The 15,591-nt window shown below is 36.4% G+C and overlaps 1 protein-coding gene across 1 annotated transcript in view; it reads right to left on the bottom strand.

Moving 5' to 3' along the window:
• The window catches only part of LRP1B (LDL receptor related protein 1B), a 1,834,206-nt gene that overhangs the window by 1,175,591 nt on the left and 643,024 nt on the right, over window positions 1-15,591 (bottom strand). The window contains exon 6 of the mRNA XM_052653145.1: window positions 10,007-10,264. Within this exon, the coding sequence (XP_052509105.1) occupies window positions 10,007-10,264 (258 nt within the window). The remainder of the gene's footprint in view (window positions 1-10,006; window positions 10,265-15,591) is intronic.

Genomic DNA, 15,591 nt, shown 5'->3' with positions numbered 1-15,591 from the left:
CTAATCATTTTGTTAAAATTTCAGATCCCAGCAAAAGTGTGCTATAATAACTAGTTACACACATATGTACATATATACACAGCAACCATGTCTCCAGAAAGTCAATTTTATGTTTCCATGTAAATATACCAAATGAAAGATGGGGGGCTTTTAAGAATTATAGAGAGTTTAATAAAATATGTATTTGTTTATCAAATAGTAGTTAATAAAAACATATGTCTGAGAATAAATAGTTATAATATCCTTATTATATGGAGAATATGCTGTGGATTCTTCTCAGAATTTTCTTTGGGAAAATATTATAAAACCAGTTACTACAGCCAAAATTTTTGTGCAAAATGTAGATGTTCACAAGATATACTGACCAAAATGTCTAAACTATAAACAGCTAAAACAACTACAACAGCACATTTTTTTTGAAGTGGAAAATCTAGATCATAAATATTCTTTTCTTTTATTTCTTTTACTTTTGTTTTTTCTTAAACAAAATAATCTTATTAATTTATAAGGTTAGGATGGTCATCACTATTTCCTCTTCTTCAGTTCTCCTCAGCTAAAAGCTGACCAGTTTTTGAACTTTCTTCAATGAAATGCTAAAGTCAAAAGTGATCAATTACTAAATATATCAATACTTAAGACTCTTGAGAGTCCCTTGGACTGCAAGGAGGTCTAACCAGTCCATTCTGAAGGAGATCAGCCCTGGGATTTCTTTGGAAGGAATGATGCTAAAGCTGAAACTCCAGTACTTTGGCCACCTCATGCGAAGAGTTGCCTCATTGGAAAAGACTCTGATGCTGGGAGGGATTGGGGGCAGGAGGAGAAGGGGATGACAGAGGATGAGATGGCTGGATGGCATCACTGACTCGATGGATGTGAGTCTGAGTGAACTCCGGGAGTTGGTGATGGACAGGGAGGACTGGTGTGCTGCGATTCATGGGGTCGCAAAGAGTCGGGCACGACTGAGCGACTGAATTGAACTGAACTGAATCTCTCATTACAGAGAAGGAAATGGCAACCCACTCCAGTATTCTTGCCTGGAGAATCCCAGGGATGGAGGAGCCTAGTGGGCTGCCCTCTATGAGGTCTCACTGAGTCGGACATGACTGAAGCGACTTAGCTGCAGTAGCAGCAATCTTTCAGGAAGAACTAAATACATAAAGTTCTAGACTGAAGGCAGTTAACAGGGCTTCTCAGAGGCTAAGAAAGACAAAGAATATCCTGACTGTGCTGTGCTTCTAACCCTCAAAAACATTTGAGGTCACATCTTTTGATACTATTTTATGCATCCAAAGACCTAAATATAAAAAAGTAGAACCTCCTTTCTAAGAAAATGTCTAATCAGACTGAAGGGAGAAGGGTTAAAATTCTAAACTAGGCCATTGTGTTTTATTCCTGTTCTAAGAATTAACTGACCTCTATTTTAAGAGCTCTGGCTCCAATATTGTTCAGTTACAACTGCCTTGAGGGGTAGGGAGACTCAAAAAGATTTGCATGAAGTTGTTCCTATTATTATTGAGATTAGGTCCCAAAATATATCTACAGGTAAATTTACTGACCCTGGAAAAGTCAGAGGTTCAACACACATAAAAGCCAGTAGCTGCTGCTAAGATATGAATCTCAAGGGCACCAAGATGAACATGTGAGGCTCTTATCTAGACACAGAAAGTGAAAGTGAAAGTCAAGTTGCTCAGTCGTGTCCAACTCTTTGTGACCAGTAGACTGTAGCCCAGCAAGCTCCTCCGTCCATGGGATTCTCCAGGCAAGAATACTGGAGTGGGTTGCCATTAACTATAATGCAGACTGGCTTTCTACATCTCCAGTAGTGATTTGGCATGGTCTCTCTAGAAGTTGGTTTTACCTCCGTACCCTTTAATTCTCCACTCCTCATCCCTTACTTGTTACCTAAGTTTATTCTAGAACAGATACGCATTTTGCTGTAATCTGATTCGAATTTTCAGATTAAATCACACACATCCTAAGAATACTGGAGTGGGACACTCCAGTATTGGAGTTTTTAGTGTTGGAGTATTTAGTGGGCTTCCTCCAGGAAATCTTCCCAGCCCAGGGATCAAACCCAGGTCTCCTGCACTGTAGGTAGATTCTGTACCATTCGAGTTACAAAGAAAGTCTAAACTTAAAGGAGTTACCTTTTATTTGGGAAACTGATAGGTGAATACACATTAAAATACATTACATCTGTACCATGATGTCCTAGAGTCACATAAGAAGGGCAGCTAATCTCAACTGGAGAACCTTTGGAAAGGGTATGATACTTTGAAGAATGAGTAAGAGATACTTGGTTATAGGAATATGACAAAATAAAATCTATAGTGAAGAACCAGCACATACAAACACATATGAAAATTATAAAACAAAGTACAAAAAGAAAGTGATACCAATTTTTTAGGTGGAACGTGATTCAAGGTGGGGAAGTAAGGCCTGCAGAGAAGCCATATGATGAAGCTTAATTCTATCCTTAGCTAAATAGGAAACTACTAAAGATTTTGCATTTTGATTTCAAGCAGTGGAGCATCATGATCACTTGAACAGAACTATAGAGAATGAAGTGAATATGTAAGTTCACATTGAAATGGACAACTTCACTAGCAATCATATAAAGGTAAATTAAAGCAATGTAAATGACTTTTCACCCATCAAATAGAGCAAGATAATTGCAGAGGATAGCTCATAAAAATGCAGTATTTAAGCATGTGATTTGTAAATAAAGTATGCCAAATTTCTATGAGAATTGCATGATTATATGATACTGTGTTATCTTAGGGAGTTGCTGCAACTGCTGATCATCTTCTGAAGTGTAGACCCACTAGGAGCTGACACTGTGTGAGTCTAGCATTTCTGTTATAGGTTGATTATTTTGTCCTAAGACTACGCCTGCAATAGGGACACAGCCTTGTCATTTTCCTCTAGTCATAACTTGATGGTGAGTGAAGCACTAAAGGTTATGCAATTCCTAGGCTGGGTAGAAGCAAATAGGGAATATTTCATAATTAAGAAAGGCCATTATTTAGTAACTATTGAGATTAAGAGGTCAAGTTTCTTATTAGCTTAAAAATTATTTCATTTATTTAACCTCATTGTATTATCTATTAACTATTTTATACAGCATGCATATCATATAATCTTTGTGATGATAGAGAAATACATATGTATAACTGTTAATGTATAAAATAAAATTCAGTAAATATCATTTATTAATATTATGTGATTATCTAGATAATTGGTACCTGAATAAAAAGAAGTAAATATTGAGAAAAGACATAAGCAAAGTATTAGAATCCAAAAATTATCCAACAAAGGATCTAGATAGAGCTTCAAATAGAAAATGAGCTAAGGTTGATATTGAAACAGAACAAATAAAAGGAAGATAGGTCAGTGAATTGGGGTTAATCCAGAAGCAAAGTGTATGAAGAATAAACAATCTATTTGCTTTTTATCCAGCATGCTGTTTGCTAGATAGCGGAACACATGAATGGATGAAGATAACCTGGTAAAGTCTATAGTAGAATAGTGATACTCAAGTTTTGCAGAATATTGAATATATACAAAAATAGAATGAAAGTGTCAACTATATATCTGGAAGAGAACAACTAGTTCTCAATCATCTAAGAGATACATGCAGAAAATATTCTTATCTGCCTCAATCATATTTGTGTACTTTGTCCTGAGGAAATAGCTGCACATTACCACTGTTAGGTGATTCTATGTCCATACTACAGTACTCTGGGGGAAATAGCTTGTTGCTGTAAATGTGCTTTGCATGCATTCCTAGAGAACACATTTGGCTTATAGAACACTTAATTACAAACTTTTCTTCAAAATCTAGTATTTTGCAACTTTCAGGCAAAAATACTAGCTAATAAATATTAGGCACCTTTAAAAAGAAGAATAAATTAAAGTTGAAATACAATTTCTAGCATTTTTCCCAATGTTCCTTTGTCAATATAATTTATTCAGCATATTATTATCAGTTCCTCATTCTCTCACAATATTGCATAGGCATGATTCTCAATATTAAAGGTAGGCCTCTCTTTAATATTGAGAATAATTTGTTTGGGCTGAAAAAGTTGGGCCTTGTACCATTCATCTTGTTTACTTTCTTCTAAGATTCTTATCTCTCTCTCTCCGACTGCCTTTGTGAGCCACTGTTTCTAATGTTAGTGTATCTGACTATTTTGGCTGTCTAAAATGAAAACTAAAAATTGTGGCCATTGGGCAGTATGTGTAGCAAAGGTTAAGAAGTCTGACCCAATTCAGAATGTCAATTTCCCCTTAAGCATGAGGAATATAGCAATGCCTCCCCATCGCATATAGTCATTTAGCACATTTAAGTTTGGTGGTGGTGGTTTAGTCACTAAGTCACGTCTGACTCTTGCAACCGCATGGACTGTAGCCTGCCAGGCTCCTCTGTCTGTGGGATTCTCCTGGCATACTCCAGAATTCTACTAAAGTGGGTTGCCATCTCCTTCTGTAGGGGATCTTCTCAACCCAGGAATTGAACCCAGGTCTCCTGATCACAGACAGATTCTTTACTGATTGAACTATGAGGAAAGTAGATATTATTATTTATGGTAGACCTGGGAAATTCTTTGAAGTGACCCATATTTACCTTTCTTAATGTAGAAGCAAGAACACAGGATTTAGATGTCCTATTTCTGCCTTCTTTTTAGACATTCAATATTGCTTAATATATCTGAGTCTTGTAGTTAAAACTGTGTATATTATAAAACAAGAAGAGAATATCTGTCCTGAACCTTCCACAGAGATATGGTGGGTATTCAGTGAGATGACATGTGCAATAAAATTTTTATATTGAAATAGACTGTGTACTAAAGTACTATTTAATTTTTAAACTCAAGTGGGTTTGACCTGTAATGCTTTTCTCCCCATAGTAATCCTTCCTCTTAACTTTTTTATTGGGGTAAAACTCACATAATAGAAAACATACTATTTTAACCATACCATAGTTAACTGTACAGCTCAGCGGCACTAACTACATTCACACTGTTGTGCAACTCTCACCATCATCCATCTCCCAAATTTTTCACTTTCCTAAACCGAAACCCTGCCCCCATTGAACACTAACTCTCTATTCCCCTGCCCCCACCAGGCCCCTAGCATCTACCAATGAACTTTCTGACTCACCTCACAGTTTTCTTTTGAAAAATAAAATTTTTTATTTTATTTAGAAAAGAATATTTTCTTGAGGTAAATTCAGAGAAAAGTATCTAAAGATAATGAGGGAGGAGAACCTAAACAGAATCTGTGAAACAGTGGATAGTGACAAGTATTCAGGCATACTCCCAACAGGTCATTATTTTTGATTATGTGGTGAAAGATTTTTATGTAATTATATATGCAAAGAATACTCAAACTTCATTATCAACTCACAAACTGTTATGATGAATGCAGAGCCCATTACATCCACTGGAAACTGTTCTGTGACATGCTGATAAAATACACACCTTACAAGCAATGACTAAAGAGCCTGGTCCTGATCACACTTCTGTCCCATGACTTACTTCCACATATTTAGTCACGCTTTTCTAAAGTGAATGACTGCATGGCTTAAATCTGACTTCATTAACAGTTATTTATTCTAATTAAAATATTTCCATTGCATTTATTTTCTATAGTTCAAAATGAATATTCTTTTCATCAGTTTAGTGAACTGCCTAACAAAATCAATCTCTAATTTTTCCTAATTTGCCAAGAATTATCTATAAATGGCATGCTATCTAAGTTATTAATTATTTTCTACAAATATTCTAATGTATGATTGCTTGACCAATTTGAGACGTACTATTAAGGTTGACTGGAAAATACATATTAAAGAAAGGATCACTCCTATTATTGTTGCTGCTGCTGATGCCAATTCACTTCAGTCATGTCCAACTCTGTGCAACCCCATCGACAGTAGCCCACCAGGCTCCCCCATGCCTGGATTTCTCCAGGCAACAACACTAGAGAGGGTTGCCATGTCCATCTCCAATGCATGAAAGTGAAAAGTGAAAGTGAAGTCGTTCAGTCGTGTCTGACTCTTAGCGACCCCATGGACTGCAGCTACCAGGCTCCTCTGTCCATGGGATTTTCCAGGCAAGAGTACTGGAGTGGGGTGCCATTGCCTTTACCAACTCCTATGATTAGGGCATATTAAATGTAGAAAAGAAGTTAATTAAGTACATTCAGCAAAAACAAGACTGGGAGCTCACTGTGGCTCAGATCATGAACTCCTTATTGCCAAATTCAGACTCAAATTGAAGAAAGTAGGGAATACCACTAGACCATTCAGGTATGACCTAAATCAAATCCCTTATGATTATAAAGTGGAAGTGAGAAATAGATTTAAGGCCCAGATCTGATAGATAGAGTGCCTGATTAACTATGGACAGAGGTTCAGAACACTGTACAGGAGACAGGGATCAAGAACATCCCCATGGAAAAGAAATGCAAAAAAGCAAAATGGCTGTCTGAGGAGGCCTTACAAATAGGTGTGAAAAGAAGAGAAGTGAAAAGCAAAGGAGAAAGGGAAAGATATAAGCATCTGAATGCAGAGTTCCAAGGAATAGAAAGGAGAGATAAGAAAGACTTCCTCAGCCATCAATGCAAAGAAATAGAGGAAAACAACAGAATGGGAAAGACTAGAGATCTATTCAAGAAAATTAGAGACACCAAGGGAACATTTCAAGCAAAGATGGGTTCGATAAAGGACAGAAATGGTATGGATCCATCAGAAGCAGAAGATATTAAGAAGAGGTGGCAAGAATACACAGAAGCACTGTACAAAACAGATCTTCATGACCCAGATAATCATGATGGTGTGATCACTTGCCTAGAACCAGACATCCTGGAATGTGAAGTCAAGTGTGCCTTAGGAAGCATCATTACGAAAAAAGCTAGTGGAGATGATGGAATTCCAGTTGAACTATTTCAAATTCTGAAAGATGATGCTGTGAAAGTGCTGCACTCAATATGTCAGCAAATCTGGAACACTCAGCAGTGGCCACTGGACTGGAAAAGGTCAGTTTTCATTCCAATCCCAAAGAAAGGCAATGCCAAAGAACGCTCAAACTACCACACAATTGTACTCATCTCACACGGTAGTAAAGTAATGCTTAAAATTCTCCAAGCCAGGCTTCAGCAACATGTGAACCATGAACTTCCTGATGTTCAAGCTGGTTTTAGAAAAGGCAGAGGAACCAGAGATCAAATTGCCAACATCCACTGGATCATGGAAAAAGCAAGAGAGTTCCAGAAAAACATCTATTTCTGCTTTATTGACTATGCCAAAGCCTTTGACTGTGTGGATCACAATAAACTGTGGAAAATTCTGAAACAGATAGGAACACCAGACCACCTGACCTGCCTCTTGAGAAACCTATATACAGGTCAGGAAGCAACAGTTAGAACTGGGCATGGAACAATAGACTGGTTCCAAATAGGAAAAGGAGTACATCAAGGCTGTATATTGTCACCCTGCTTATTTAACTTATATGCAGAGTACATCATGAGAAATGCTGGGCTGGAAGAAGCACAAGCTGGAATCAAGACTGCCAGGAGAAATATCAAAAACCTCAGATACGCAGATGACACCATCCTTATGGCAGAAAGTGAAGAACTAAAGAGCCTCTTGATGAAAGTGAAAGAAGAGAGTGAAAAAGTTGGCCTAAAGCTCAACATTCAGAAAACGAAGATCATGGCATCTGGCCCCATCATTTCATGGGAAATAGATTGGGAAACAGTGGAAACAATATTAGACTTTATTTTGGGGGGCTCCAAAATCACTGCAGATGGTGATTGCAGCCATGAAATTAAAAGATGCTTACTCCTTGGAAGGAAAGTTATGACCAACCTAGATAACATATTGTAAAGCAGAGACACTATACTTTGGCAGCAAAGGTCCATCTAGTCAAGGCTACCATTTTTCTAGTGGTGAAGTATGGATGAGAGAGTTAGACTGTAATGAAAGCTGAGCACAAAAGAATTGATGCTTTTGAACTGTGGTGTTGGAGAAGCCTTTTGGGAGTCCCTTGGACTGCAAGGAGATCCAACCTATCTATCCTAAAGGAGATTAGTCCTGGGTGTTCATTGGAAGCACTGATGCTGAAGCTGAAACTCCAAAACTTTGGCCACCTCATGCAAAGTGTTCACTCATTGGAAAAGACCCTGATGCTAGGATGGATTGAGGGCAGGAGGAGAAGGGGACGACAGAGGATGAGATGGCTGGATGGCATCACCGACTCGATGGACATGAGTTTGTGTAAACTCCAGGACTTGGTGATGGACAGGAAGGCCTGGCATTCTGCGATTCATGGGGTCACAAGGAGTCAGACACGACTGAGCGACTGAACTGAACTGACTCAAGTACACTTGGAAAATAATTTCATCTAACAACTTAAGTGAAGATTTTAGTCATTTGATTGCCAGTACTCCATTTGCTATGAACAAATACATTTGGATTAGTTGAGGTAATCACTAGCATGGCAAAAATCAGGGTCTTTTGTTCAAATGATTCCAAACTACTGGCTAAGCCAATGTCTGAAATACCCATATCACATAGAACAATTTCTTGTGCTACTATCACTACTTATTTACTGTTTATTATGAATTATCATCTCTCCATAGAATCTTCACAAGAGTCAGTGCCCATTGATTACACTAGACATTTTTGGTCCTCTGTCACAATAAACAGCCTTACCAATTGTTCTATCTATGTTAAGACAGTCTTCAAAATGCTATATTCTATTAGTTAAACATTTACTTCTGTTCACTTCATATGTCATTTTTCTTACAATCTTTGCCACTGCTTTTATTTAATCTAATAATAATTATCAAACATTACACAGTACATTTTCCTACATTTACTAAGGATCAATTACTAATCCCTTTAATTATATATCATAAACTTTAATAAGATTATTGAATTCAGAAACCAAATGTTCTATATTGAAAACTGCATTTACTCTACCACAGTACTCTTTTTCTTTTCCTCCTTAACTTGATTGTACATTTTCATTTCTCTACCAACTGTTGGCTCATCAGTGAAGATTCTGCCTACGATACAGGAGACATGGGTTCAATCCCTGGGTCAGGAAGATCCCCTGGAGAAGGGCATGACAACCTCCTCTTTCCTGGAGAGTCCCAAGAACAGTGAAGCCTGGTGGGCTACAGTCCAGAGGGTCACACAGAGTCAGAAACCAAAGAGACTTAGCATGCACACATAGCACACACTTCAATTTTTATGTTAGTATAATTTGTAAGAATGAGTGTACATCATAAAATGAATGGACGCATCTTGAAATTCTTATGTATACGGTTTCCCAGGCAAGCACAAATACATTTTTATACTCTCATGTGTGTGGGGATGGGGGAGAGCAGAAGAGTAAGAAAAAGAGAGACAATGTGTGTGTGTGTGTGTGTGTGACAATGTGAAATACAGAAAGAAAAGGACAGGTACTAGTTTGTGAATATCCAACATGAGAAATCAAGTGAATCACAAATTACAAATTACTCTTGGAAGAAGACGCAAAAAAACTCTGATTTACTAAGAAAAAAGTCAACAAACACAGGTAGTTGTTACCAATTAGCATAAAGTTAATAGTTTCAAGGTATTTTAACAAATACTACAGTTGATGAGCTTATTATTAACTGTGTCTTATTTTTTTTTTTTTAATCTCAACCTTCACTATCACACATTGTAAATTACCATTCAGTGAAAAGTCACAGTTCTCATGTAGGTGATACTGTAATAAGCATTAAAGAAATAATTAAAATTGACCCTTCAATGTATTGCTTATGTAACAGTGCAATTCTATGTTTATGTGTGTATGTGCAAAACATGCAGGGGATACACTTATTTAAGTGCATTCATATTTACATAGATAGTTTTCTAGAAGCCAGTAGCTATTCTGAGAAATCTAAGAATCCTGTCAGCTGGTCTGTAAATAAAATCCTTAAAGGATGGCATATAAGATAATTTGAAACTCACTGTGGAAGGACTGAAGAATACTGATCGTCCATTCATCTGTTAATCTTCCTGTTTTTGTTATCTGAATACACTTGAGCTGATTTGAAGATTCTCTTGATTCAATCCAACAAATCGTATCTTCATTGTAAATAAAATCCAGTGTATGAATTTCATTTCCATTTATTGAGCTCAGGGTTGCCATCTTACTTCCATTAAGATAGAAAATCTCAATTGTTTCAGAATTTGCAATTAATAGCAAAGGTGGTTTATCTGTAGGTTCTGGAATAAGACAGAAAGAGGAAAGTGAGTTGGGTAAAAGTCACATTTTTAAGATAAATTTGTATTACTCATTAAAAGTCAGTTCTATCTTTTTAATTTATCTTTAAAAATTAAAAAAAAAAAGTTTAAAAAAGTTTTTATTAGTAACCCATACATGCTTCAGAAACCATTTTACTTCTTCAAGGACAACACAGTCCACTGAGCATTTGTATTCCTGATTTTCTTAGTCATAATGTGTTCTTTAAATCTGAGGATAATGTAATTTGCTTTCAATGCTGGCAAATAGAGGAAACATTATGAGAGCTTTTCTTAGGAATGATATGGATCTAGATTGACCCATCTATACAATGTTGCAGACTTGCTTTGTGAGCAAGAGCCACTTTTTTGAGGTGGATGCATGAGGTCAAAAATAGATTCTCTAAAGTAAAATATGTAAAGCTCACAGCCTCCTGTGACCTCAACCTCACTCACTCTTTGACTGACCCCGGGAGCTAAACAATCACACATTTCCTTAATAACTAGATTATGGTCACTGCACCACTTCCTTCCACATTCCTTCTCTATAGTCAGGAAAATAAGATCTTGTGGTAAAAGAAATTTGTTCTACACCAGTTTTTAGAATATATCTTTGCTTGTGCTAGGTAAGACTCATAATTTTTAGGTAAATTTGAATTTAAAAGAATCTCAATTTTTATATATATACATATATATGTATGTATGTATATATATAAAGTGAATAGTAAAATTGCTTGGACTGCAAGGAGATCCAACCAGTCCATCCTAAAGGAAAGCAGTCCTGAATATTCACTGGAAGGACTGATGCTGAAGCTGAAACTCTAATACTGTGGTCACCTTATGTGAAGAAATGACTCATTTGGAAAGACCCTGATGCTGGGAAAAATTGAAGGCTGGAGGAGAAGGGGACGGCAGAGGAGGAAATGGTTGGATGGCCACACCAACTCAATGGACGTGAGTTTGAGTAAACTCCAGGAGTTGGTGATGGACAGGGAGGCCTGGCGTGCTGCAGTCCATGGTGTTGCAAAGAGTTGGACACAACTGAGTGACTGAACTGAAGAGTAAAATTCCATAAAAAAATCACTGTTGAAAGTTTAACTCCATTCAGAGTAGCTTTTGTTTTATATAGGGAATAGGGGGAATTTTCAACTCCTCTTTTTTTCTCTGCCTTACCTCCAGTGTGTCAACAAATATCTTGGACTCTGACGTCAAACCTATCAGGAAGCCCACTACTTCTCAGTGACTACTACTAACATCCTGCCCCAAGCTGCCAACACCTCTCAACCAGATCATCACAATTCCAATGGTTTCTCTGCTTTCCTCTATGCCCTCCTCCTTCTGAGTCTTCTTCAATACAATAGCCAACTTTGTCTTTAAAATGTAAAGGTAGATCAAGTAACTTTTCTGCCCAGTTCCTCAGAGGGTTTCCATTTCAATCAAAGTCAAAGTCAAAGCCTTATAATGGCCTATAAGCCCTATGTGATGTGTCTTATCATTAGGATTTCCCCTCATTTCCTTCATCTCTTTGCTACTCTCTCACTCTTACTTAACACAAACCGACTTTCTTACTGCCCATTGAACAAGATTCTGGATGGCATCCCAGAGCTATTCTTTCTAGAATAATCATCATATATTGGAATGGCTGACATGACATGCTGACGTCCTTTCTGGGCGTTATTTAGATGGCACCTTTCTGGTTAGGACTTCTTTTTACCACTTTACCTTGTAAAAAAAAAAAAAAAAACTACAACTTTTTACACTCTCTATAGACATCCCCAAGTTTATTTTTCACTTATCACTACCAAACATTGTATATATCAGATTTCTTTCTCTGGTGCATTATTTTTCTATTTCTGCTGCTATATCTCTAGCATTTATAAAAAGTCTGGAACCTATTCATCATTCACTACAAATTCTGAATTAGTCAATAGACACATGGAATGCTTACATAGTAAAATTATTTAGAAATATTCTGTGCAATGTTACAAAATAATTTGGTTAGCAAAGATGCACCAACACTAATGTTAATGCTTAATGTCTTCATTTGACAACTGAAATGACCTTTTTTGAAATAGCCTCTCATTCGAAAATCAACTAACATTGCCAAGATGTAGACAACAATTTCCAAACTGGCTACTAGTCAGCAAATTTAAGTATGTCATTGACGTTTTTTGGAGAGAGGTTGGAATATGAAGGAACACTGAGTTTCTCTTGAGACACTGATATAAAAATGAATCAATGGTCAATACAGGCAATGCTTAGTTGACACAACTAATCAATCTATTACATTTTGTGGCTGCTTTTTGAATGAATCAGTTGCTTATCTTAATGCAAAATGTATCAACCACTGATTTTAAAGCCTCAGATAAACAGAACACCAATAAAGAGAAAGTCAGATGTTTTGTAAACTGATGTGGTTTGATACAATAATGGTAACTTTAAAAATTCAAATGACATACTGGAGAAAGGATACTTATATTAGTTGTGATGTGCTTTAGTGAAGGGATACTCATGTGTTTTTGCTAAATATTATCTATGGTTTTCCTCTTTAGACAAATAAAACATAAGGCCTGATATGGAAGCGGGGAAAATTACTGAACAATAAGAACCCACAAATATCATCATGGGCTAAGGAAATGTCTTTTATTTTATACTTCCTGATGAAAGCTGGCATAAGCCTGGAAAGTTATCTATCTCTACCTGAACTGCATAGACCTCTAGTGGGTATTATTACCAGGTGTTTCCACTGGCAAGTTGAAAACTATCATTAGGTTGGGTGATGAAGATAACAGACTGACCAGAATGAATGTGACGCTTTAATCAGATACCACACTTGGAGTCAGTAAACCATTTCCCAAAAGGAACAGTTGGAAAACACATCAAATGACTTAAGCCAAAAGATTTAATACATCAATATTTAATGAGGAGTAATAAATATCAACCTTCCAAACAGAAGAGATTGAAACACAAGAAAGTACTCAGTTAATATTCTAACTTAGAGGATTAAGACTTAGGTTGAAAAAAATCTCTGCACATACTTTCAACTGATTCATGTTGAAGGAAGAAAACTGTCTTCATCCTCTTGACTGACTCCTATATGTCAATAGCACAAAAAAAGAATATTTTCTCTCTCAAACAGTTACAGACATGTATAAAATCACAAAGTGATTTTTTTCCTATCATGGTATATTAATCAGTGCCATAATTTTTTAAAACTAATTAGAAAGTGGTGAATTAAAAAGAGAAACTTGGAAACATGAAAAATCTAATTTAACTAGATTCATAATTATACCTTTTTAAATTCCAAGACACTATAACCTCAGATATGCAGATGACACCACCCTTATGGCAAAAAGTGAAGAGGAACTAAAAAGCCTCTTGATGAAAGTGAAAGAGGAGAGTGAAAAAGTTGGCTTAAAGCTCAACATTCAGAAAACGAAGATCATGCCATCTAGTCCCATCACTTCATGGGAAACAGATGGGGAAACAGTGGAAAGAGTGTCAGACTTTATTTTTTTGGGTTCCAAAATTACTGCAGATGATGATTGCAGCCATGAAATTAAAAGACGCTGACTCCATGGAAGGAAAGTTATGAACAACCTAGATAGCATATTCAAAAGCAGAGACATTACTTTGTCAACAAAGATCCGTCTAGTCAAGGCTATGGCTTTTCTAGTGGTCATGAATGGATGTGAGAGTTGAACTGTGAAGAAAGCTTGAGCACCAAAGAATTGATGCTTTTGAACTGTGGTATTGGAGAAGTCTTGAGAGTCCCTTGGACTGCAAGGAGATCCAACCAGTCCATCCTAAAGGAGATCAGTCCTGGATGTTCATTGGAAGGAATGATGCTGAAGCTGAAACGTCAATACTTTGGCCACCTCATGCAAAGAGTTGACTCATTGGAAAAGACCCTGATGCTGGGAGGGATTGGGGGCAGGAGGAGAAGGGGACAACAGAGGATGAGATGGCTGGATGGCATCACCAACTCAATGGACATGAGTTTGGGTAAACTCCAGGACTTGGTGATGGATAGGGAGGCCTGGTGTACTGCGATTCATAGGGTCTCAAAGAGTCAGACATGACTGAGCAACTGAACTGAACTGATAACCACATTCTTACAAACATACCCTTCTCTTCTCATGGTCAAGAATATAATAAAGATTTATATATATACTTATGATGATAGTATTTGACATATATCTGATGCTAAACATATGCTTTCACAGGGAAATGAAACATTTTTTAATGTTTCATTTAAACTTCCTTTTAATTCTAATTAATTTTTCCCTTTGATTCTAAAACATTAATTCAGCTGGTTTCATTTTAAGTAATTGGAATTATGGATACTGGTACTTAAAAATAAAGACAAACATAATAAATATTTATAACAATGTATACATATGCATATATAATAATAAGCATTATCCAGTTATAGTGTTTGAGATTTCCCTTACCTAATTCTATAATGTGAGCAGTTACCTTCTGTGAATGAAACTGGGTAGATATCTCTCAACATTTACTGTGTTAAAGATGAAAGAACAAAGAATCCGAGGTTCAACTGAATAAAAGGGTAAATAATAAATTCCATGTAAAGTATATCAGATTAAGCTAGTGGGACTAAAGTGTGAGAAAAGGGAAAATTGTAATCCATTTAGCCCTATGAAATGGTTTTTAATCTTTACAAAGTTCAAATAATTTAAAGAAGAATTTTAAAAATTTAATTTATCATATAGAAACTATATAAAGGCTTTAAAAATAAGATGAAATGAGAAATGAGAAGAATGCTAACAACTTGTAATAGAAAACTCTGCAAAGCTTCATGGAACCCTGCTAGCTCAGAAGGTAAAGAATCTGCCTGCAAGGCAGGAGACCAGGGTTTGATCCCTGGGTTGGGAAGAACTCTGGTGAAGGAAATGGCAACTTGCTCTGGTATTCTTGCCTGGAGAATTCCATGGACAGAGGATCCTGGAGGGCTACAGTACACAGGGTCTCATGGTCAGACATGACTTAGCAACCAACACTTTCACTTTTCATAGGACATAAACTGTAGCTATATGCAACAAAATGAAGAACAATCTACATAAAGACACCTAATTAAAAAAGAAACCTTCTAAAATTATGCAATGAACAGAAAAAGTTGAATATGAAATACCAGGAGGAAATTATATAGTTTAAAAAAAAGATAGAAAAGTATTATTCAAATAGCATAATAAATTATAGATCAAAGTCAACTAAGCCAAACTAAAAATGTGGATAAAATTAACCATCCAAGTAGAGAAAAAGATATAGGGTTGAAATATTTTAATTTCCAA

The sequence above is a fragment of the Budorcas taxicolor genome, chromosome 2 (genome assembly GCF_023091745.1).
Source record: "Budorcas taxicolor isolate Tak-1 chromosome 2, Takin1.1, whole genome shotgun sequence".
NCBI lineage: Eukaryota > Metazoa > Chordata > Mammalia > Artiodactyla > Bovidae > Budorcas > Budorcas taxicolor.
Note: the sequence above shows the minus strand (reverse complement) of the source record. Positions and strands in the feature narration are given on the sequence as shown.